At 39.0% G+C, this 24,416-nt stretch overlaps 1 protein-coding gene across 3 annotated transcripts in view; it reads left to right on the forward strand.

The window, feature by feature from the left end:
* The first annotated feature begins 2,619 nt into the window (after nucleotides 1-2,619).
* LOC104611796 (RING/U-box superfamily protein) overlaps nucleotides 2,620-24,416 on the forward strand; it is a 61,920-nt gene continuing 40,123 nt past the window's right edge. For all 3 annotated transcript variants that reach the window (XR_016085508.1, XM_010279013.3, XM_010279015.3), the window contains exons 1-3: nucleotides 2,620-3,495; nucleotides 23,028-23,144; nucleotides 23,266-23,458. Coding sequence is in view for 2 of the 3 variants with exons in the window: in XM_010279013.3 (XP_010277315.1) it covers nucleotides 2,969-3,495; nucleotides 23,028-23,144; nucleotides 23,266-23,458 (837 nt within the window). In the remaining variant the exon portion in view is untranslated. The remainder of the gene's footprint in view (nucleotides 3,496-23,027; nucleotides 23,145-23,265; nucleotides 23,459-24,416) is intronic.

Here is a 24,416-nt window from a genome sequence, read left to right on the forward strand (position 1 = left end):
CACAGGGTGAAGGTATTCTACATGGGAGTGAGGCGATGTAGAAGACTCCTTAATCTGAAAGTGATAATTTTTGCTACAACCTTATAAAGCACATTTATGAGTCTAATGAGCTTGAAATCCATCGCTTCCTCCACTCCATCTTTTTTGCAGAATTAACACCACATTTGTTTAATTGATATCTTTGAATTTGTGTGGGCTTAGAAACACATCTTGAATAAAAGTAACCAAATCATTTTGGAGAAGAGGCCAAGACTTTAGATAGAACAATGAGGATCTGCCATCCAAGTTTGGAGCCTTAATGGGGCCCAATATTAAAAGTATTTATAGTGGCAATGTCACAGAGAATAGCATCTCTCATTAGGGTTGATGTGTCACATGACACAACCATATTAGAATGCCCATCAAAAGTGGGATTTCTATAAGTGATCATTGATGAATATTAAACTAAAATCATACCTTCAATCTCACTAACATCACATAGAATCCCAATGGTTCTTTCCATTCTCAAATATAAGCCTTCTTCCTCAAGCACATGACTACCCACTCTCAAAAGGGTGAAAGTAACTTATTTTACTCTCAAAAAAAAAAGACAAACATTTGGCTACCTATGAAAAAAAAACTTATTAATTTCCTAGCTCAAATAAAAAAAAAAAACTTATTATAAATACTTTGAATGGTGTGGTTCCTATTGTTTTAGATAAAATAGGTTATTAATTACAAACTTCATTTAATTTTTAAAATTAAATAAAGAATTCAAATCAGATATATTAGATAAATAATTATAAAAAGGTAAACAGTGAATCTCAAATAAAGAAGGTTACAATTTACAAATAAAACCTGATCTATTAAATCAAACAAAAACATAAATACATTGATAATGGGTGTTAAACAAAGTAGGGCATAATAGTGGCCCCTTACTTACTATGGGATGGTTATTGTCTAATAATTGTATAACAAAACCTTTAGGTTCAGTTTGGAAGGAGTACAAATGCAAATATGTAGAGTGAAAAACCTTATATTTTGTATATTTTATATATATTTGCACTGTACATATTTGCATTTGTACTCTTTCCAAACTGAGCCTTAGGGGGACCCTTTTTTTGGATTTTGAGAGGGGGAAGTTGGTCAATGGGATTTACCAAGAAACCCATGTTCTTTTTTCAGATTTATGTGGGGATCAAGGAAAATTTATTTTCCTGAGTACCACTTAGATAAGTGATACCCATCTCTTAGGTGGGTAAATAACTATCCCACTTGGGGGAAAGTTGCCAACACTTGAATGAGACAAAAATGCCCCTTTTAATAATGGAATTTTATGGCTAAAATGGTCATTGCCTTATTTAACTTATGAAATAAAAGAATATGAGTAAATGCACTTACTCAGGTAAGTAATTTACCAAAAAGCGAATGGGGTCTTAGGGGGCATTCTTTTTTTGGATTTTGAGAGAGGGGAAAGTTGATCAATGGGATTTTCGTTTCTATTGACCAAGAATCCCATGTTCTTTTTTCAGTTTTATCTGGGGACCAGGGAAAGTTTATTTTCCTGGGTATCACTTACTCAGGAAAGTGGTACCCATCTCCTACGTGGATAAATAACTTTCATACATAGGGAGAAAGTTGCCAACAATTGAATGGGACAAAAATGCCCCTTTTAATAATGGATTTCTATGGCTAAAATCGTCATTGTATTATTTACTTGAGAAATAAAAGAACATGGGTAAATGCACTTACCCGAGTAAGTGTTTCCCAAGAAAAACTTATCTAGGTAATTGCATTTACCTGGATAAGTAACTTACCGAAAAGCGAATGGGGCCTTAAAGCAAAGTTTGATGAACAGATGCAATGCAAGTATCTTGGCTATGAACAAATTGTTTCAAGCTATATTCCTTCACAACGAAGATTAGAGAGGAACAGAATTGGGGTTTTAGATATCTATAATTGAGAGGACAAAACAATAAATGGGTAGTTTAGGACTTTAGGAACCTTAAAGTAAAGTGTAGTTTCTATAATTTACTAATAAAGAAAATGAAAAAAATGCGATGGCTGTGATATATATTGGTGACGATTAATCATGGTTTTTTAACCGTTGTTGATTGACAGTTGGACCACTCACCCTGAAAAACGTCTAAACAACCAGTTCCATTTTACCCTTAATATCGTTCCTTGGCAAAAAACTATTGACTTGATCAGTGACCCATTGACCCAGACGGTTGGACCATCGATTTATTCAACTCAAAAAATGTTTTTTTGCCTTTTTTATTTTAATGATGTTTTTTTAATTTTCTTATCTAATTTTTTAAATTGTATTGTGCCACTGCCATCCGTTTGAATGAATGGTCGAATCACTGATCCGGACCGGTGGTCAAAACCTTCCGGTTCCGGGTCGGTTTTTAAAACATTGCGAATTTGGATTAATAATGAGATAACGCGGCACCGGTGCTGGATGATGATGATCATGGTGGTGGTGGTGGTTGTGACAGTGATGGCAACGATGATGCGGTGGTGATGATAATGCGACCACGATGATGAAAAAGAAGCTTTCTTAACCTCGTAAAAAATGTGTAATATAAAGGGCATTTTGGTCAAATAAAAGCAAGTAAGCGTGCCAGATTCTTGCTCAGGAGAGAGACAGACCTCAGTGCAAGAGAACGGAGCTCTGCGTGTCTCCACAGAGGTGAGAAAGAATCTGAAAAGGAAGCATCAAGAAAGTAAAATTCAGTTGCAGATCCCTTCGAGGTCTAGCGTCGAGCTTTGTATTCCAAATTATCAGAATGCATGGATACCCAAGGATTTGAAACAATTTCAGGAAGGATAAAAGGAGGAAGCAAAACCTAATGGTTTGATAACGGTTACAACTCAAAAACCCTAAAATTGTTCGATAATTGCCATGAATTCAGCGCGTCAGGACTTGTTTGTTGCATACATTAAGTTCCCATATATTGAAACCGTCTGGGTCACAGAATGATTGATGCCCGCGAACGGCATGCAGATGTCTGCCATGGCTCCGTCTCCATTAACGGCGCCTACATCGAACAATCCGCCCTCTTCTTCTTCTCTGAGGTCTCCTCCCACACCTCTGCAATCCCAGCTTCCTTCAACTCTTTCTCTGGGCTTGCTGTCTCTCCCGCCGTCGTCGACGATGGCATCTTCCCATCGTCCTGATCAACACGTCATTGGTCCAGAGCCAATTGCTACCGCACATCCCGCCGGCGATCCTGCTATTGGAGTGGCGCCGCTCGCAAGGGTTCGACTTGCAGACATCTTACCTTATGACGGGGCACCGGCCGGTTCCTATGTTAGGTCCGTGGAGGCACTGTCAGGGTCACTTACGAGGCACAACGCGGTAGTGATCGAGCTGGGAAGCGAGGAAACCACATTGATGCGATGTGCATTAGAGTCTGCAAGACTGTATTTCAGAACTAGAGTTCAAAGTGGCAACACTGGTGGGAGCTGGGGAAAGGGGAGCCGAGGGATCTACATGTACAGGGCTGGAAGGTTGGTACTCAGTTATTCTGAACTAAGATGTTTTACTAAAACACTTCTTTTATTTTTATTTACGTCCGTTGTTTAAATTTTGGTTGAGGAAGAAGTGAAAAATATTTCATTCTGATATTTTTGTTCCTTCTTCTGGGAAATGACTGCGCTTGGAGCTCTACTGTTTGTTAATGGGTTGGGTTGATTGGAGATTGTGTTTTTGTCGTTTATTAAGGGTTCGCCATTTGCTAGAAGTTACTGTTGAATTACATACTTGATGGACCAAGATGGTTTACTAATGTGATTCAGTCAGTTGAGGATAGTCGTTTGCCAGTAAGAATGACGATGGTAGCTCCCTGTTCGTCTGGCAGTTTTCAGGAATGCTTAATGCAGGATCTGGATCTGTACCTCCATCCACATCTAGCTGAGCTCCTTGACTGTTGTTGGGTTCTGTCACCTTCCGTTCTCCAGTTGATTGTCACTTGGACCTCAAATCTTTTCATTAATCATTACTCTTTGTTGCCTTGTCCTGTTTCGACTCGTTATTAGTCTCATCTTTGGCATTTCTGTCTTTTTTTATCATATTCCTTGTTAAATATCTTCCATATATCTATTATGATTATCTTCTTTGGCTCCTCTATATTCTCTTCTACATCATCGAAGTCCCCTTTTACATCAAAGGTAAAAATTACTTGCTTGAAGATATTTCAGGTCCAGGAAATGCTGTTGTAAGTTGGAGGATGTATTTAGTTTGAGTAGAACATCTGCATAAGATGGGTTGTTTTGATTGAAATCCGAAGAAACAACCACAAGTATTATTATTTTGGTTAACTGAGTCTGGAATTGAGTGAGGCCTGTAGTAAAAAGGCCATCTGCAACCTAGAGGGTCTGGAAGATTGCAGTTGGGCCCTCACATCTCAGGAAAGTGGATTTAATATATATCCCTTTTTAAAATTAAATCAACAGAAATGGAAAATTAACTGGGTCATAGTGCTATGAAGCAGTAGACCATAGAAGTTCATGGAATGCATACTTCTGAGCAAGGGTGCTGGAGGAAATTTGGTTTTTGGTCTTAGTATGACTCTTTGAAAGGTTGCTGGAGGAAATTTCAACCAGAAAAGCACTTTTGAATTAGGAATTCTTTTGTCCAACCTCTACTATAATCTCCCCTTGAGCCTTGATCTGGTTCACAATGAAATCAAAGGCAATTTTTCTTCAGTTGTACAACAAGAGAGCAGAAGAAAAAACAGCCTTTTGAGAAGAAATGACTGTTTAGAAAGTTGCAAAAATTCAAAAGAAAGTACCATAAATCAGAGTTCAAGAGGAGAGAAGAAGAAGAAGAAGGTGGCGACAACTTGGGTTCAAAGAGAGATTTTCGAACATAATCTCTTCTCTTACTCCCTTAATTCTATTTCATTAAGTTAAACTTTAGTAATTTACAGAGAAGCCCCTAGTTGGGCAGAAAATTAAAAAGACATAACATAAGAAAGAAAAAAGCCCAGATTAAGGCCCATTACAGCAAAGAACATAAAAGATAAAAAATGATAAACAACCTATGGGCCATTCGGCCCATTTTCTCTACACTCCCCCTCAAGCTGAGCATAGATATCAATCATGCAAAGCTTGTTAGTATCATGCTGAAGTTTAGCCTTGGGAATGCCCTTGGTGAGGAAATCTGCTAACTGTCTTTCAGAGGTGATGAAAGGTAGACACACTTCTCTAGAAGCCATTCGGCCCATTTTCTCTACACTCCCCCTCAAGCTGAGCATAGATATCAATCATGCAAAGCTTGTTAGTATCATGCTGAAGTTTAGCCTTGGGAATGCCCTTGATGAGGAAATCTGCTAACTGTCTTTCAGAGGTGATGAAAGGTAGACACACTTCTCCAGAAGCCACTCTTTCTCGAATGAAGTGTCTATCAAGTTCAATATGCTTAGTTCTGTCATGTTGCACTGAGTTGTGAACAATGTTGATGGCGGCCTGATTATCATAGTATAACATCATTGGCTTATTATGCTCAATACCCAATTCCTCCATCAAGGATCTAAGCCACAGTAGTTCAGAAACACCATGAGCTATGGCTCTGTATTTTGCTTCGACTGAAGATCGAGCAATAACTGATTGTTTCTTGCTTCTCCAAGAGACAATATTATCTGCCACCAAGCTACATTACCCAGAGGTAGATCTTCTGTCATCAATGTTTCCGGCTTAGTCAACATCTGTGTAGGCTTCAAGTTTCATATGGTCATGCTTAGCAAATAGAATTTCCTTTCCAGTGGAGCCCTTCAAATAACACAAAATCCGCTCTGCTGCTGCCATGTGAGTATCCTTGGGAGCATGCATGAACTGACTGATGCAACTGACAACATATGCAATGTCTGGCCAAGTCATGCATAGATAAAGAAGTTTTCCAAGTAGTCTTTGGAAGATTCTCTTATCTTCTAACAATATTCCATCTAAAGTAGAGAGTTTGTGGCTCATATCGATAGGAGTAGCAATTGGTCTAGCACCCATCTTCCCTGTTTCAGAGAGCAAATCAAGAACATACTTTCTTTGAGAGATAAGGATCCCATCCTTGGATCTAGCAACTTCTATGCCAAAAAAATATCTCAATTCCCCTAGATCTTTGATCTCAAACTCTGTATGGAGGAAATATTTGAGATCATTAATCCCTAAGACATCATTATCAGTCACAACAATATCATCAACATACACAATTAGGTAAACGACCAAGGATCCTCTCCTCTTCACAAAGATGGTATGATCAGACTGTGTCTGTACATAGCCAAAGCTAATAAGGGCAGCCCTAAACCTTTCAAACCATGCTCTAGGGGACTGTTTGAGTCCATAAAGAGATTTCTTCAGCCTGCAGACCTTTCATATCTGTTTCATATATCCCTGGAGGAAGAGACATATAAACCTCCTCATGTAACTCTCCATTCAGAAATACATTCTTTACATCCAGTTGATAAAGTGGCCAATCTGAGTGTGCAACCAAAGATAGCAAAACTTTCACAGAAGTCATCTTGGCAACAAGGGCAAAGGTCTCCAGATAATCAATCCCATATGTCTGTGTATAGCCTTTTGCAATCAGCCTAGCCTTGTACCTTTCAATGGTGCCATCAACATGATATTTGATAATAAAAACCCACTTACAACCTACTAGATATTCCCTTCAGGCAAATCAACCACTTCCCAAGTGTCATTCTTGTGCAAGGCATCAATTTCTGTTTTCATAGCATCCCTTAATTTTGGAATATTAAGAGCTTCTGACACATACCTGGGAATTGGGTTAGAAGCAACAGAAGAAAGGTAGGCAAAATATGAAGGAGAGAGCAAACTATAAGAAAGGTGTTTGGAAATGCAATGTGTAGTACACTTCCTTTTTTCTTTCCTAATAGCAATGGGGATATCAAGGTCTAAGAAGGATGGCTCCAAAGGGGCTGTAATAGTACCTGTTGTCTCATCTGTAACTGGAAGTGCATGAGGCTCATGTGTTGTATGGGAAACAATCTACTCATTTCTGGTTCTCTGTCGTTGGTACAACTTGGGATTAAAAAGAGGGTGAGGAGGTAAAGGAGGAAGAATAGGAACACTGGAATGAGAATGAAGTGACTGATCCTCCCTTGACTCATTTGAATGAGGAAGATACTCTACAAAAGACTCAACTGGGACAGGAAGAGGAAAAGCAAACACCTGTGACAAATCCTCCCCCTTTGGACAAGGTCTCTCTAGAGAAGAACCATAAAAGGAAGAAAGCTCATCAAAGGTGACATCCATTGAGACATATCGAGTGTCAGTCTTTGGATCAAAACAACAGTAACCCTTCTATGTGGGGGAATAACCAAGGAAGATACACTTGTGGGCTTTTAGTTCAAATTAATGTCTTTGGACAATTGGAATATGTACATAACAAGTGCAGCCAAAGACATGAAGAGGAATAGGAAATAGATCATTATCCGGATGAAGAAGACTGAAGTGAGACTTAAACCCTAAAACCTTGGATGGCATACGGTTTATAAGGTAGGTAGCAATGAGAACAGCACCACCCCAAAATTTTGTAGGGACATGTGAGGCAAATAGAATACTTATTGCAACTTTAACAATATGTTTATTTTTTCTTTCAGCAACTCCATTCTGTTATGGAGTCCTAACATAGGAGTTTTGATGAATAACTCCTAAATCAGTGAGATAGCATATCAGGTTTTTCTCAAAATATTATTTTGCATTGTTGGATCTGAAAATTTTAATTCTAGTATCAAACTGGGTTAGGACAAATTCATGGAATTGCCTCACAAGTCTGGGAACTTCATCACGAGACTTCATAAAAAATATCCAAGTGAACCGAGAAAAGTCATCAATGAACAAGATAAAATATTTGTAGCCACCCATAGAAGGTAAGTGGTAAGGCCTCCACATATCAGAGTGCACAATATTAAAAGGAGAAGAAGATCTTTTATTACTCAAAGGGTAATTGTTTCTACAATGTTTTGACAGTTCACAAGACTCACAATGAAGACGGGACAAACTAATTCCCTTAAACCGTTCTGAGAATAAATGATTTAATGCAGAAAAAGAAAGATGACCCAAACGAAAATGACGTAACATGACTCGACTGATGGACTCTGTAGATGTAGACCCAAAAGCAACTTTTCCAGGTTGTTCATGGCACTGTCCAGGAGTATCCAACAAATATATTCCATTCGCCTCACGACCACTCCCAATCACCTTCTGAGACTCCAGATCCTGAAAAACACAATAGGAAGGGAAGAAGGTTACACAACAGTTTAATGACTTAGGCTACTTACAGATAACAAGTTTGTATTTAGTCTGGCTACATGAAGAGCATACGGAAGAATCAATGAGTTTGATGGTTCCCTTGCCGGAGATAGGAGCAAGAGAGCCATCGGTTAGGGTGATTTTGTCACGTTCAGGAAGTAAATCATATGAAACAAACAAAGTAGAAAGGCTGGTCTTATGATCAGAAGCACCAGAATCAATAATCCAAGGGATCCTACGATTACCTGAAATGGTTGCATGATTGGCAGAAGCCCATATACCTGAATGAGCAAATGCAGAAGAGGTTTAATTTCTTGGAGGGTTGGAAGAAGAGGTCACACCCTCTAGGTGATTGATCATCCTCTCAAACTTCTCATATTCTGCCTTCATAGCTACTAACTGCTCACTAGCTGTCATCTCTTCAGTTTGGTATCTGTCACTATCTGGACCAGCAACAACATTGGCACTCCCTGCCTTTATATTATCAGACTCCTTTTGAAACCGAAGTGGTAGGAGCTCAGGATGCAATTTCCAACACTTGTCTTTAGTGTGTTTTGGCTTTTTACAGTACTCACAGATAATCTCTTTTTTCCTTGAGCTACTTGGAGTCCTTGCAACCCCCTTGGGTTTCACTCCCATATTAGCAAAGTGATCATTTAGACCATCCCCTTGGACCTGGACAAGTCTTCTGCTTTCTTCACTACTTACCAATGCATATGCTTGAGACAGTGAGACACTATCCTTGGATAAAATATTTTGCTTTATAATGTCGTACTCTGGATTTAGCCCTGTCAAGAACTCAAACACCCTGTTTCTCTCAACCAGTTTTCTATAAGTTTCAACATCATTAGTGGTGTCCCAAGCTACAACTTCTATCAAATCTATTTCTTTCCATAAAGACTTCAGTGTTGAGAAGTATACAGCTAATGGCTTCTCCCCCTGTCTCAAATTCTTTACATCACTTCTCAACTTGTAAACCTTGGCCACATTTAATTTTTGGGAATAGGTTTCAACAACACTATCCCAAATTTCTTTTGCTGAATTCATCCACAAATAGTGCTGACTAATCTGTAGTTGCATTGAGTTCCGGAGGAGCCTTTTTGCTCCCGGAGATAAAACCCCATTTGCCTCTACTACAAATATGAAGTTTTACTGATTGTGACCAAGCCAAATAATTAGTTCCATCCAACTTGACTGTGGTCACAACCAGTAGAGAGTCTACCGAGGCTCCTGAAACCTGTCCGGATTCAGCAACATGCTTGTTTTCAATGTCTGAGGAGTTCATCTTTTTAAATACTTCAAAAATGACTTCAAACAACTTCGAATAACAACAAATGAAGACAGAACAAAAACTGTGTTGTGAGCCAACCTCTATGCAGCTGTACCAATAACCTACGTCACACTCGGAAGCTGGGAGAAACAGAGAAAACTCAGCCGCTCCTTGTAGACTTCACAGAACACCAATCCACTTGATTCGATCTTCAAGAAGAAGAATGAGAAGGCCTTCAGTCACTAAGCGCCCATGTCAAATTCCCTGTGGGGCCTACAATCAAATTTCTCTAGAAAATTAGGGTTTTGGGTAACACACTTGAATCTGTCAAGAGGACGACAAAACTAGTCCCCTTCTCTCCAGAAACCACTAACAATTGGGCTGAAATAGGTTTCTTTAACTATTCATACGATTCAGTTCTCCATACACACTGTGTATGGGAAAAAAAAGGTAAAAAAGGGAAAAACGAGCCTGCTCTGATACCAAGAAGAAAAAATAGCCTTTTGAGAAGAAATGATTGTTTAGAAAGTTGCGAAAATTCAAAAGAAAGTAGCAGAAATCAGAGTTCAAGAGGAGAGAAGAAGAAGAAGAAGAAGGTGGCGGCAACTTGGGTTCAGAGAGAGATTTTTGAACATAATCTCTTCTCTTACTCCCTTAATTCTATTTCATTAAGTTAAACTTTAGTAATTTACAGAGAAACCCCTAGTTGGGCAGAAAATTAAAAAGACATAACATAAGAAAGAATAAAGCCCAGATTAAGGCCCATTACAACAAAGAACATAAAAGATAAAAAAGGATAAACAGCCTATGGGCCATTCGGCCCATCTTCTCTACAAGAGCCAGCCATAGAAAGTTGTTACCTTTGGGCCAGGAGATTTCTCTCTCTTTGGCCTTGCTCTCTTAATGCCATAAATGCTCATTATTCATGCTGGTCCTGCTATCCTGGGGGGGGGGGGACTGGAAGAAGGCCTTGTTCATCTAGTCTTTCATATAGGTATCCCTGTCTTCCCCTCATCCACATTCCAAAGGAAGAACTAATAAGGAGATGGTGTCTGTTGCTGGGATCCGTGTTATGTGGCATTTGCGGAGGGTTGGAATATATCTCATAACCATAGATTAATCCCTTATTATCGATAATGGAGATACTCCTGAAATCTTTTAAAATCACATTCTACTGGATTATAGTCTGTGCAGATCTTGGGATTTCTCCTCCAAAATGCTTCCCTGAACTGCATCTAGCAAATGAGAAAAAAAAGGGTGACCAGCTGATCCTCTTCTTGCTAGGACATAATGGATATATGTAGAGCTGTTATATGGACTCAGGTATAGGTATTTATTTAGGAGTCAAATCTGTTTGACCTCAAAGTCTTTGGGTACAACAACTTGGCTAAACTTGATCTAACAACTGGTACTAATATATGGATGCATTGTATATACAATGATACAATGATAAATATTAATTTTCAATCATGCAAGTAAACAATATTTGATTTAGATGTATTCTGTTATTGATATCCAAAATGGAATCATCAACAACAAAAGAAAGAAAAAAATTAATTAGTTTACATATTGATTACATATTAGCTAACTGTTCCAATTACTCATCCACTTTGTAGATGATATCATTATTTTCTGTGAAGGGGGAGACATTAGGAGAGTGAGGAGATTGAAAGACCTGAATAAGAAGCTTGAAAAAGTATCAATTTTGAAAATCAACCTAGATAAGAGTTGCATAGCAGGGGTTAATATGGAGGAGAATGACATGAATTTGACAGCGAACTGCTTAGAATGTCATATCACCCCTTGGCCTTTGACCTATCTAGGTCTACCCCTAGGTGCAAACCTGAAGGATAGCATCTTTTGGAACCTGGTTGTAGAAAGATGTAAAAAGAGGTTGGCTGTTTGTAAGAGAAATTATATCTCTTTGGGAGGTACGATTACTTTGATAAGATCAACATTGGCTAACCTACCCATCTATTGTCTCTCTGTTTTTAGGATCCCACCAAGGGAGGAAAAGAAACTAGAAAAAATCATGAGAGATTTTCTTTGGGAGCTGGGAGAGACCAGGAAAGATCACTTAGTAAGTTGGGAGGTGGTGTGCAGAAGCAAGGAAGAGGGTGGTTTAGGTCTTGGGAATGTAAGAAAGAAAAATTCAACACTCTTAGGGAAATGGTTATGGAGATGGCCTTTAGAGAGGGAAAATTTGTGGGTTGAGAGAGTGACTAGCATACATGGGAGATCGGAGAATGCCTGGGATGCTCGTGTATCATGAAGGGCTACCTTGGCAGCACCTTGGAAGGCGATCCATAGCTTCCTTAATTCCTCAGGTATATCAGGTATGATGTTTGCTTAGGGAATTTAATTTGCTTCTGGGAGGACATCTGGTTTGGTAACTAGCCTTTAAAGGAGTTGTTCCCCTCTTTGTATTCTATCCCTTTGTATAAAAATGAGGTGATCTCCAATTTTCTTGTCCTTCCTTCTTTGCCTTTGAGTCTTAACTGGGATCTTGGGTTTTGGCGGGGGTTGAGGCATGAAGAGGCTACTTGTTTGTTAGAGCTTTTCCTTCTCCTTGATAAAGTTTTCTTAGAGCCTTCTAATCTTGATAGAAGACTTTGGTGCCTAACTCCTAAAGTTCTCTTATCTTCTACATCCTTTTTTAAAGCTCTTTGCCAGTCCCCCTCCTCTTTGTCCTTTACTTGGAAAGTAATTTGGGTTCAACCGATTCCCCCTAAAATTAAGGGTTTTTGTTGGGAAGTGGCTCTTGGGAAAATTAACACTTTGGATTCTTTGCAAAAGAAAAGACATTCTCTATGTATTTCCTCGAATTGGTGCTCTCTATGTAAATCTGATGGTGAATCTTGCTTTCATTTACTAATCTCCTACTCATTTGCTATAGAAATCTGGGATTGGCTTTTCTCCTTTTTTGGGTACAAGTGGAATATGCCAATGGATATTAAAATGCTGTTTGATCCATCAACCTTTGGTTTGCTGAAGAAAAGGGGAAGAATAATGTAGAGATGCACTAGAGCAGGGAGCAGCACTGATCTGGACATTATGGGAAGAAAGAAATGCAAGAATCTTCCAAGAGAAGGAAATAAGTAAACAACAAATTATGGAGTGTGCTATGACTAGGGTTATACATTGGCTGCAAACATTAGACCTATTCAAATCTTTCTCCTTTGATGATATCTGGAGGAATTGGAGCTTTGTAGTCTTTAGTGCAGTACACAAAATTAAATCAATGATGGTTTGGACACCTCCCATTGAAGATTGGCTGAAACTAAACTTTGATGGGAGCAGTCAAGGCAACCCAGGTCCATCTAGCATAGAGGGGCTGTAAGAGACGAGAAGGAAATTTAAGAGCCATCTTTTCAGGAGCAATGGGAAATGGAGACTCTTTAAAGGCAGAACTATATGCAGCCCTACAAGGCATTCAGGTTGCAAAAGAATTAGGCATGGAGAAATTGATGATAGAAGGGTACTCCAAGGTGGTGGTGGGTTGGCTAAAGGACCCAGATTCAGTGATTTGGTATTACAGAAATGAAATGAAGATGTTCAAATGGCTAACACAACCGATGATTTTAACTATACAATGGGTGGGAAGGGAGGCCAATGCCTTGGCTGATTCTCTAGCTAAGCAAGGGGTAACTAGGGATCAGATGTACTGGGCCCATTTGTAAATCTGTTATATTTTTTTGTTAAAGAGTGAGGTTGCACCTTGCGCCTCTCACTGGGATGCTTGTAACAGATGTTATCCTTTGATTCTAATGAAAATTAATGAAATTTATTTATCAAAAAAAAAAGGTCTAGTCAAACACGGGGTCAATAGACAGCAAGTTTTTTGGGCTCATGTAAAAATGGGTGTGGTGGGGTCAAATTTTAGTTATTTGTTTTAACCATATCAGTAAATAATTTATGTTTGATATATGCCCAATTAAGTGGATATGTACCTGTTTTGACAGCTCTGTTTAAGTAGTTCGAACCAGTAGAGAGTAAGAGAGAAAGAAGAAGAAGAAGAAGGAAGAAGAAGAACAGTCGAATCTGATAGCATAAACCCTATCGGTCAACCCTAATATGGATTAACCTCTAATTAGTTGTACAAAGATTAAACTGCCCCCACTTAAGTATGGGACAAGAAGTCTCTATTAAAACTGCCACATAAGCACATAACTTAACAGAAATAGAATGACTAATCTACCCTTATTTGGCTAGCTCTAACACTCCCCCTCAAGCTAGAGAATATATGTCATTTAATCCCAGCTTGTTACATATATAGTTCACTCTCCCTGAGCTTATGACTTTTGTAAACAAATATGCCCATTGATCACCTGAGTCCACATTTTCTGTGCTTATCTCCCCAGTAAGGATCTTCTCCCTCACAAAGTGGCAATCAATCTCTCTGTGTTTTGTTCTCATGAAAAATAGGGTTAGATGAGATGTGGAGTGCAGCTTGATTGTCACAGTACAATTTCATAGGTCTATCCATGGAGAACCCGATTTCTTGTAGGAGATTCCTCAGCCATACTAATTCACATGTAGTGTGTGCCATGGATCTGTATTCGACTTCAGCACTACTCCTTGCCACAACCGTCTGTTTCTTACTCTTCCATGTCACAAGATTTCCTCCAAGAAATGTGCAGTAACCTTTAGTGGATCTTCTATCAGACACAGAGCCTGCCCAATCTGCATTTGTATACCCAATTACCTCAAGTCTTCCTCCTAGTTTGTACAATAATCCACGACCTAGAGCTCCCTTCAGGTACTTTACAATTCTAAGAATTGCATCCCAGTGAGGTATCCGAGGGTTCTGCATAAATTGGCTCACCACATTGACTGCAAAGGAGATGTCTGGTCTCGTGATAGTCAAGTAGTTCAGCTTCCCCACTAACCGTCTATACCTTCCAGGATCATCAAATATTTCCCCTGTATCACTGCTCAACTTAGCATTTGGCTCCATGAGAGTTTCAGCCGGTTTTGCACCTTACAGTCCTGTTTCATCTAGCAGATCAAGAACATATTTTCTTTGGCACAGGTTTACACCTTGTTTTGATCTAGCAACTTCTATACCCAAGAAATATTTCAATGTCCTAAGGTCTTTTGTTTGAAAATGGTTTTGCAGAAAGACCTTTAGTTTATCGATCCCCAATTTGTCACTACCAGTTATGACAATATCATCCACATAGACCACTAGTAAAATCTTTCTGGCTTCTGAATCATAGCTGAACATTGAGTGGTCAACCTGACATTGTTTCATTCCAAAATTCTTCACCACTTCACTAAACTTCCCAAACCAAGCACGAGGCGGTTGTTCCAACCCATAAATTGCCTTTTTCAATCTACACACCTTACCATCCTCCCCCTGAGCAACAAACCCAGGTGGTTGCTCCATATATACCTCCTCCGTAAGGTCACCATGAAGGAAGACATTTTTAATGTCAAGTTGAAACAAGGGCCAATCACACATAACTGCCAGGGAAATTAAGACACAGACAGAGCCAATCTTAGCCACTGGAGAGAAGGTCTCCATATAGTCCACCCATACAACTATGAATAACCTTTAGCAACAAGTCTAGCCTTTAGACACTCCACACTACCATTCGACAAGTATTTAACAGTATATACTCGTTTACAACCCACAACATGTTTATCGGGAGGAAGAGTAATGAACTCCCACATTTGAGTATGTTGAATGGCAGAGAGTTCCTCCTCCATTGCTTGCCGCCACCCAGGTGAGCTAAGAGCCTCTTGGACATTCTTAGGTATAGAAATAGATGACAACAGTGAAACAAACTGGCGATGTGAAGCGGAAAGGCGAGAGATTGAAACAAAATTGGAAATGGAATGGAGGGTACAACTACGTTTACCTTTCCGTAAAGCAATGGGAAGATCAAGTTCTGAAGGTTCTGGGATAGGAGCAACAATAGGATCTGCAGACAAGGTAGAAGCTTGAGGAGGAGCCGGTGTCTGTCGATGAGTATACACGTGTCGGATCGGTGGTCATTCAGTAGGGGTCTGCACTGGAGGAGGTGAAGGGTCAACTCCAATTGGAACAACCGAAACAGGATCATTGACTGGAAGAGGAAGAGGAAGCAAAGGTGGAGACACCGATGCTTCAGGTCCCGAGAAGAAGGCGACAGACTCAAAAAAGGTGACATCAGGACAGACATAGCACTTCTGAGTAATGGGATTATAACACTTGTACCCTTTTTGAGTCCGAGAGTAGCCAAGAAAGACACACTTAATAGAGCGTGCATCCAGCTTGTCTGTCCCAGGACTCAGATTGTGAACAAAGCACACACAACCAAAGATGTGAGGTGTTAATGGAAAGGGAGACAAGGTGGGGAACAAAATAGAAAAGGGAGACCGATCATGAAGAATGAAGGAGGGCATCCGATTAATAAGGAAACACGTAGTAAGTACATCACCCCAAAATCGTTTAGGAACACTCATATGATGAAGAATAGACCGAGCAGTTTCAAGGAGATGACGGTTCTTTTGTTCAGGCACCCCATTTTGTTGAGGAGTGGATGCACATGAAGTTTGATGAATGATGCCATGCTGTTCTAAATACTGTTGAAAGGAAGTGAGAAAGTATTCATGATCGTTATCTGAACGAAGAACTTTGATTGGAACACCAAATTGTGTATGTATTTCAGCATGGAATTTTTGAAAAATGGAAAATAATTCACTCCTTTCTTTAATTAAATAAATCCATGTTATCCTTGAACAATCATCAATAAAAGTGACAAAATACTTGTAACCATTATAAGACTCTATTTTAATCGGACCCCAAACATCTAAATGAACCAAAGCAAAAGGACTCAACATACGACTTTCAACTCTAGGACTGAAGGGAGCACGGCGATGTTTCCCATACTGACACGACTCACACTGTAAAGACAACAAATGACTCAAGGACGGAATCAATATCTTGAGTTCCTTGAGAGATGGATGTCTCAGTCGACAATGCCACTGTAGAGGAGTGAGTGAAGTCTGAAGTGCAACTGACGATCCACCATCGTCAAGGTAATACAATCCACCAGCCTCATGCCCCCCACCAATCTTTTTCCCCATCTTGAGATCCTGAAAAACACAAAAGGAAGGGAAAAATGTAATAGAGCAATTAAGAGTCTTGGTTAATTTACTAACAGACATAAGATTGAATGGAAACTTAGGGACATATAGAACAAATGATAAAGAAAGAGAAGTCGTGTCAACATTACCAACACCACAAATGGCAGAAGAGGAACCGTTGGCAAGGGTAACATTTTGAGATGTGAAAGTTTCAAAGAGGGAAGAGAACACACCTGGAGTCCCGGTCATGTGATCAGAGGCTCTAGAGTCAATAATCCATGGAGAGGGTTTGGATGCCAGACAAGCTATACCTGAGTGGGCAAGGGTGGCTGTAGTATGCTGTGAAGTAGCCTGGAGAAACCTCTCATACTCATCACATGGTACGCTCACCATCTCCTTCCCGGAAACAGATGTAGATGTGGAAGGTGTTAGATCTGCCTGTTGGTTATCACTAACATCAACCCCACCAGCTACTGCATGATTAGCCCATGTAGAAGGAGGGCCATGGAGATCATAACAGAAATTTACCGAATGTCCGTCCCTGCCACAATGGGTACACTTCCTTGTAGAGTTACTTTTTCCTTTACCACGGCCTCCCCTTGAGTCACGACCACCACCACGGCCAAATACGGAACCATCACGACCTCCTCGGGAGACATGTCCTCCCCCTCTAGTACCACGTCCACTTCCTCTGGCTATCACAAATGCTGATCTGTCAGATTGTGTGGGATTCTCTGTAGATCCCAAAGAAATCCTACGAAGCCGTGCAAAAACTTCCTCAAGTGTAGGAAGAGTAGAGCCTCCCAATATTTGGGCCCTAACTGCTTCATATTCTAATTTCAACCCCACTAAGAACCTAGTGACATCTAGTTGTTCCTTCTGTTGTTGCTGAACCTTAACATCTGGAGTGAGGGGATGATAAACATTGAGTTCATTTCTGAGGTTCTTCATACTGGCATAGTACTCTTCTAGGGTTTTATTCCCTTACTCTTGATAGAGTTGATATACCCTTGTAGTATTATCCTGCCCAGAATAAAGCTTCTTGGCATGTTCCCATATGTCTTTAGCTGTATCTAAGAACATAAAGTTGACACTTATTTTGGGTTCCATACTATTCCATAACCATGTCATGAGTTGGGCATCTTCCTGTTCCCAGTCATCAAACCCTGGAGAGTCAGCTGATGGTTTATTTTCCTTCACGTGTTTCACTTTCCTCTTTGCCTTGAGGAAAACTTCCACTGACTTAGCCCATGGCACATAATTCTCACCATTAAGTTTAATGGAGGTCATCTGCACAGCCAAATAGTCGGAGGGGATCGTCACACTCGGTATTTGATCACTGGAATCATCTCCTGTTGCTGCCATTATGTCCCCCATTGCTATCTCTAATGTTGAACTCTCAGTCACCAACCAACTACTGCTGTCAAGGCAACACTACAGCACACTGATATCAATCTCACAACTAGTCACAATCAACAACTTGATGTAGACTAACATTAAGGTTAAGAACTGGATGTTTTGACCAGATTCGGCTACCATCCAGATTAGAACATTGATGAAAGCTACTAGGCTGAGGTATTCGGCCACTTCTTTCAGCACAAATTTTTTCTATTCACACCACTACTGACATCCCAGAAATATTAGGCACCATTACAACAACACAACACTCAAGCAACCACACACAAAAAAATTTCTGTTCACACCACTACTGACAACCCATAAATAGTAGTCACCATGACAGCAATGAAACAACTCGAGCAACCACACACAAACCCTCTTGAAATTGTTCAGTAGAGGGTAAACACCACAACACGACTACGGCTGTCACACATGGTGACAGCAGTATTAGGCTGATATCCTAGGGTTGCCGCACCTTCCTAATACATGTAATAGGGATTGCGGCAGTCCTAAAACAAAAAATAAATAACAGATGCCGCAGCTACCAGATTGTGTACCTCAGATTCGCAGCCCAGAGAAGAAGAAAAAAAGAAGAGAGAGAACTTGAAGTCGCAGGAAGGAAATCTTGAAGTCGCAGCCTTCTCCTTCGTTTATGTCTTTGATACCATGTTTTGACAGCTCTGTTTAAGTAGTTCGAACCAGTAGAGTAAGAGAGAAAGAAGAAGAAGAAGAACAGTCAAATCTGATAGCATAAAACCCTATCAGTCGACTCTAATATGGATTAACCTCTAATTAGTTGTACAAAGACTAAACTGCCTCCCACTTAAGTATGGGACAGGAAGTCTCTATTAAAACTGCCACATAAGCACATAACTTAACAGAAATAGAATGACTAATCTACCCTTATTCGGCTAGCTCAAACAGTACCCAATCCATAACAAACATGGCATTGTAAAAACATGTTTTAGTGGATCTAAGACATATTCCATTCCTATTCCCATGTTGTGTAATGTCCAACACAGTACTTGGGTAAAATGAAGAGCTTGGGTATCATAGATGCAGAGAAATCTTCCTTGCCATTTGTCTCTTTTGGAATACCTGTGATATTAGGCTGGACAATGTTCCTTTCCTAACATGTTGCTTGGAAAAAAAGGAGGGTCTCTCACTACCAAATATATCTTTGAAGAGTTTTGAATTTTGTTATATATATGCATGTATATATATATATCATTATTTTTATTAATTAAATTAACTGACCAGTTACTAATAAAAAAGAACAGAATTCCATAAGCAGTTATTCTAAGTAAACACTTTCTTATCCCAGAGGGTGTTCTCCCCAAATCAAAGTGTGTCTGTTAACTTATGGGCGAAGGAGTCAACAAGCGCGTTGGCAGACCTCGATGTCCATGAAATGAAACCTCCCAAAGTGTCTATTGATCTTGCTTTTTGAATCCACGTCTCAACTGCCATTCTCCTGCCAGGTTCCCTTGTAGCCACTATAATTATCGATGAGTCCCCTTCAATATACATATTTATATAATCTGCCTTTTACCAATCTCAGCCCCCGAAACACTGCATGTAATTCAACCTATTGAACCAGAGAATGTCAATAAGATTTTTCGTTCATGGTAACTCAGAGAATGCCTATTGGGTTTTGTTATTACTGGAATTTTCAGGGTTGCAAAGATATTATTTTGGTTTGGCTTTTGGGATACACTTGACTTGTGTTATGATGTGGCTTTTGATATGTTAGTCTTTCATGTTGTAGCTCATTTTGATGAATGGTTTCTAGTTCATCACCCTACATGCCATTGTAATCTTTTTTTTTTTTCATTTAATGAAAGATTTCTTTGATTTACTATAAAAAAATCTGAGTCTAAACCCAACTTTCTTAGGGGTTAACGTGCTAGCATGCTATTGCATCAAGGAGCATTGAGAAAGACCAAGAACAAATTATGATAGTTTTCTAAGGACCAATTGGTTACGGAGATTCCGCAAGGAAGGAACCATTAGCATTTACCGCAAGGACTAAGATTGGGAAAGGCTCTCAAATATGGTAATGTGTTGACCAATCAAAAGCGAAAAGGAGAAAAACTATAGTAATGTGGTGATAGGAGATCACAAGGTGATAGTGGGCTGGTTTAAGAATGACAGTCTTGGGCCTTGGCAATACAGACATGTAGAGATAGTAGCTCATTAGTGTGTGTGTGGTTCCAGCCCCACACTTTATTTTATTATTTATTTCCCTATGTTACAGTCTTGGTAGTTGGGCCGGATGGGCCTTGTTTATTTGTCTTTTGTTTTAAGTAGGGGTATTAGAGTAACTCCTTTTGTAAGGACATGAATATATATATATATATATATATATAGTGGGGCGGCAGAATTAATCTAACCGAACCCCTTTTTTCTTCTTTCTTCTCTTCTCTCTTCTCTTTTCTTCTTCTTCTCTTTGAAGCCTAGTTGACTTTTCTTTCTTTCTTCCTGAATTACATCAGAACACATCTTTTTATTCTTTTATTCAAGTTGGTATCAAAGCTCTTGGCGAGGAAAGACTAGGGTTCTCATGTGAGCCTGATCTGGTTGGCTACATGAGAATTCTTTAGAACTGGATCTTCTGCAGTAGCGCCTTGTTCTTGGAGGTTGCTGGAGTATTGGAGACTGCCCAAGAAAGTGAAAGATTCTTGGAGATTGCCCGGTGACCCGGAAGAATCAGAGAATTTAGGTGTGACCAAGATTAGAGTTTCAAACTGAGGTGGTGATCAGAGTGTTTTTTTTTTTTTCCTGAGAAAGGTACAATCTTTAGTAGAGCCGATCTTGATTAGAAGTTGTTAAGCCTCTCTATAAGCAACGGCTGATAAGTCTGAATATTCCCTGCTGTTTTCTCCCTTGTTTAAAACCCTTCAACCAGTTTTTTGAGGACTCAAGGAGTGTTTTTGACTGATAATGAACTAGGGAGTTGACCTTTGACTACGAATGCTTTCTTGGAAAGTAACTATCGACTGAGATCAAGTTCTTGGTGACTATTCATTGCTGTGATTAAATTCTGGGTGGTTTTTTTCTCTAAATTTCTTAGTGTTTCAGTAGAAAAGAAATTCCTTTTGGTTATTTTCTTGGAGTTTTTTGATCTGTTAGTGCTCTACATAGAATGGAGAAGGCTGGAAGTGAGTTAAAAACACAAGGGGAAGGACTTTTTGGGACTGGTTGCATGACTGAGAATTCGTTTCAGATTATGGCTGTTAGGTTTGATGGAACCAATTACTTGGAATGGGCCCAATCAGCAATGATGGTCATTAGAGGTAGAGGTAAATTAGGTTATGTGACTGGAGACAAAGAATCCAGCCAAGGAAGACACATCACATCCAAAATGGGTTCAAGAGAACTATTTGGTGATGACTTGGCTATGCAACTCTATGCAGCTCCACATCAGCCGAAACTACCTTTGGGCAAAAACAGCCAGAGCAAGAGGAGAAGCCAGTCTTAATGTTGCTAGAGCTTATGAGAACACATCTTTTTATTCTTTGATTCAAGTAGACACATCATAAGATAAGCAAGAAGTTAGAAGTAGGCCGGTAGAAACATCTTTCTCTTGGGTTAAAAGATCTAATAGCCTACCCTTTTTTTATATATTTTTTGGGTAACTAATAGCCTAGCTGATGATTTGGCTAGACAAGGAGTGCAGAGGAATTAATTGTATTGGGGAAATATTCCCCTAGAAAGCTGAATCTGTTTTCTGAGAAAAGGAAAGGTGATGTATTCATATGTAATTATGTATAGCATTTGATTGTTAACCAATAGAAAAGCATAAGGGCTTGTATGTTCCTTTATAGACTCCAGTTCCAGTTGGGAAATTAACTAAAATAGACTCCTAATTGTATTAGAACTAAGATGGTTGGTGGTCTAGCTAAACAAGGGGTTCAGAGACATTCTATGTTTTGGGCTAAGTTGTAATACTTTGGGGGGTTTAGCTACTTTGAGTCTGTTTGTTTCTTTCACAACTGCTTGTTGTTTTGCCCTCTTATATTTTTAATGAAATTATTTTCTGTTTTGCTGATTAAAAAAAAAGTATTAGAATTAAGATGAACCCATATGTTATCCTTTAGACACTCAGATATGAACTCTAACTCTTGAAACAGCTCTTATAACTCATTACTAATCCTAGTAAAACTACCAAAAAACCCAAAACTAAATAAATAAAAAACTACTCCAAGAAAGATTCAGAAAATCCCATATGGACTGACTTGACATCCTTTCACTAAAATAGCGTAACCCCTTCAACATGTCAGATTTACAAGATCTTGGTCTGGTTTGATTGATAACTCAATTATCTATCTAATCAAACCAGAGTCACTCAAGCAAAAAAGTTTTGATCCTTGAAAAATAGATTAAAAGAAAAAAATGATGTATTTGCACTATAGGTTTTCAAAATTCTAGAACTTCTATAATGTGACTCTTTAAACTATTATGGTCCTTTAAGACAATTAACCCTATTCCTTGGACATCAACAAACTAGAAAATCATCATCTAAGCCTTATTCCTACCATATGGGGTTGGCTACATGAATCCTGTTTTGCATTCTGCTCTCTTTAGTGCCATCAACAAAATAGAAGATAAATTTGGAAAAAAATATATTTTAGAAATAAATTTGAAAAAAACTGAAAAGTACAAAAAATTCAAATCACTAAATTACCAAATTACCACTGTTATAAGAATATAAAGAAGCTTGATTTCTTCTTCGATGGTTTCTTTCCTTGCTTCACCTTTGTTGCATCACCTTCTTGGTTTTCTGATGGTAAGCACCCCAAAAAAAAAATCATTGTAAAAGAAGAAAAGTTACAAAATGCCCAGGTATGGCATCAACATTGACTATGTTGATTCAATAAGGTGTGAACATGTTTTTCCAACCAGCTATTGTGCTTGGTGTGACTTTTGCTTCATGATCATGCAATGGAGTATTTTTTTACTTATTTATTTGGTATTATATGTGGTTTTTGTTCATGAGACAAAATTTACACTCTTATGCATATTGTGGCAGGGCTTTGGAAGATGGGGACTCATCACCCCCATGCATGGCTGATGTTTTCAAATGTTTGGGAAAGGCTGCCCGAGCTGCTCTCTCTGCAATAGCAAAGCATCTTCGCCTGCGTAGCGAGTAAGAACCATGACAGTGGATGTTTATATGAAAATTGTCTTCTTTGTGGCTTTGTGCACCCTTTTCCTGAATCTAATTCTGATTTTTTATTTGTTTTTTCTTTGCATATTTTACTGGCCAGTGTTTTTAACCATTTACTTGATGATACTCCATTGCCTGCCAATGAGGCATCCTCATCCGTTCTAGTTGCAGCCTATTCTCATCCATCCTTACAGAATGGCAAGGGGGTCATTGGGGGAGGGAAGCCCACAATGAACTGTGAAGTGGAGAAGGGCTTATTAACATTGATTGCCTCAGATAGTCCTGGTCTTCAGGTAAATTGGCTTATTTATGAATAAAATATTTTAGATATGAATTTTCTTTTGATAGCATATATTGGCATTGATATTTAAGTGTTAATATTCCATTTTTTTTGTAGTAAAATAAAGAAATTTTATTAAGACTAAAAAGATTACAAAGATATCTTGGGTGATGAGGTAGCATCCCAAAACAGAATACATCGAACACAAAAGAAAAAAGAAAGCTCCAAATAATGATCCCCCATCAAAGGAAACAATCCCAAATAGCTGATCTGAAAGAACTTCTTTGAATCTCGGCAAATTCTGGTTGGACTAGAATCCAATCTAGGACTAAGTTCCCAACAATAGTGTATACTTTCTCTATCCATCTGGGAATTCTCAAATATTCTATTGTTTTGTTTGTTCCAGATGCACTAAACGGCAGCAAATGGAACGCTGCTCAAGAAAATCTTTGCTTTCTTGCTACTTGGATTCTTGGCCATGATGCAACAATGTCACTTGAATTTGAAGGCCGCCAATCACTTCTTCAAACAAGGAAAGGAAGAAACCCTAAATAAATTTAGAGTAAGTGCATGAAATAAACAGATGCTTTGAATCCTTCTCTTTGCTGAAACACAGACAACAGATGCTAGGAAACTAAAAACCCCTCTTCTTGAACTGGTTGATAGTGAGGACACTGTTCATTGCTACCAGCCAAGCAAAAGCCACAATCATAGGAGGAATAAAGTTACCCCAAATGCTTCTTACCTCAGATCTTTCAAATCAGATTGACCATTCTTGTATTCCTTATACCACCTAGCATCAAGCATTTCAAATGGAACCAAACTTTCCTCTATAACTCTATTTCTCTATCTAGCAATGGTCTTCTGAATTTAGGGAACGGAACTACTCTATCATTCTTTATTTATATTAATATTCTTCTCACTCAGCCTATACAACTTCAGGCAGATGTCACAGAATTTACCAGCACCAC

Source organism: Nelumbo nucifera, chromosome 4 (assembly GCF_055504915.1).
Source record: "Nelumbo nucifera cultivar China Antique chromosome 4, China Antique-T2T, whole genome shotgun sequence".
In the NCBI taxonomy this organism is placed as follows: domain Eukaryota; kingdom Viridiplantae; phylum Streptophyta; class Magnoliopsida; order Proteales; family Nelumbonaceae; genus Nelumbo; species Nelumbo nucifera.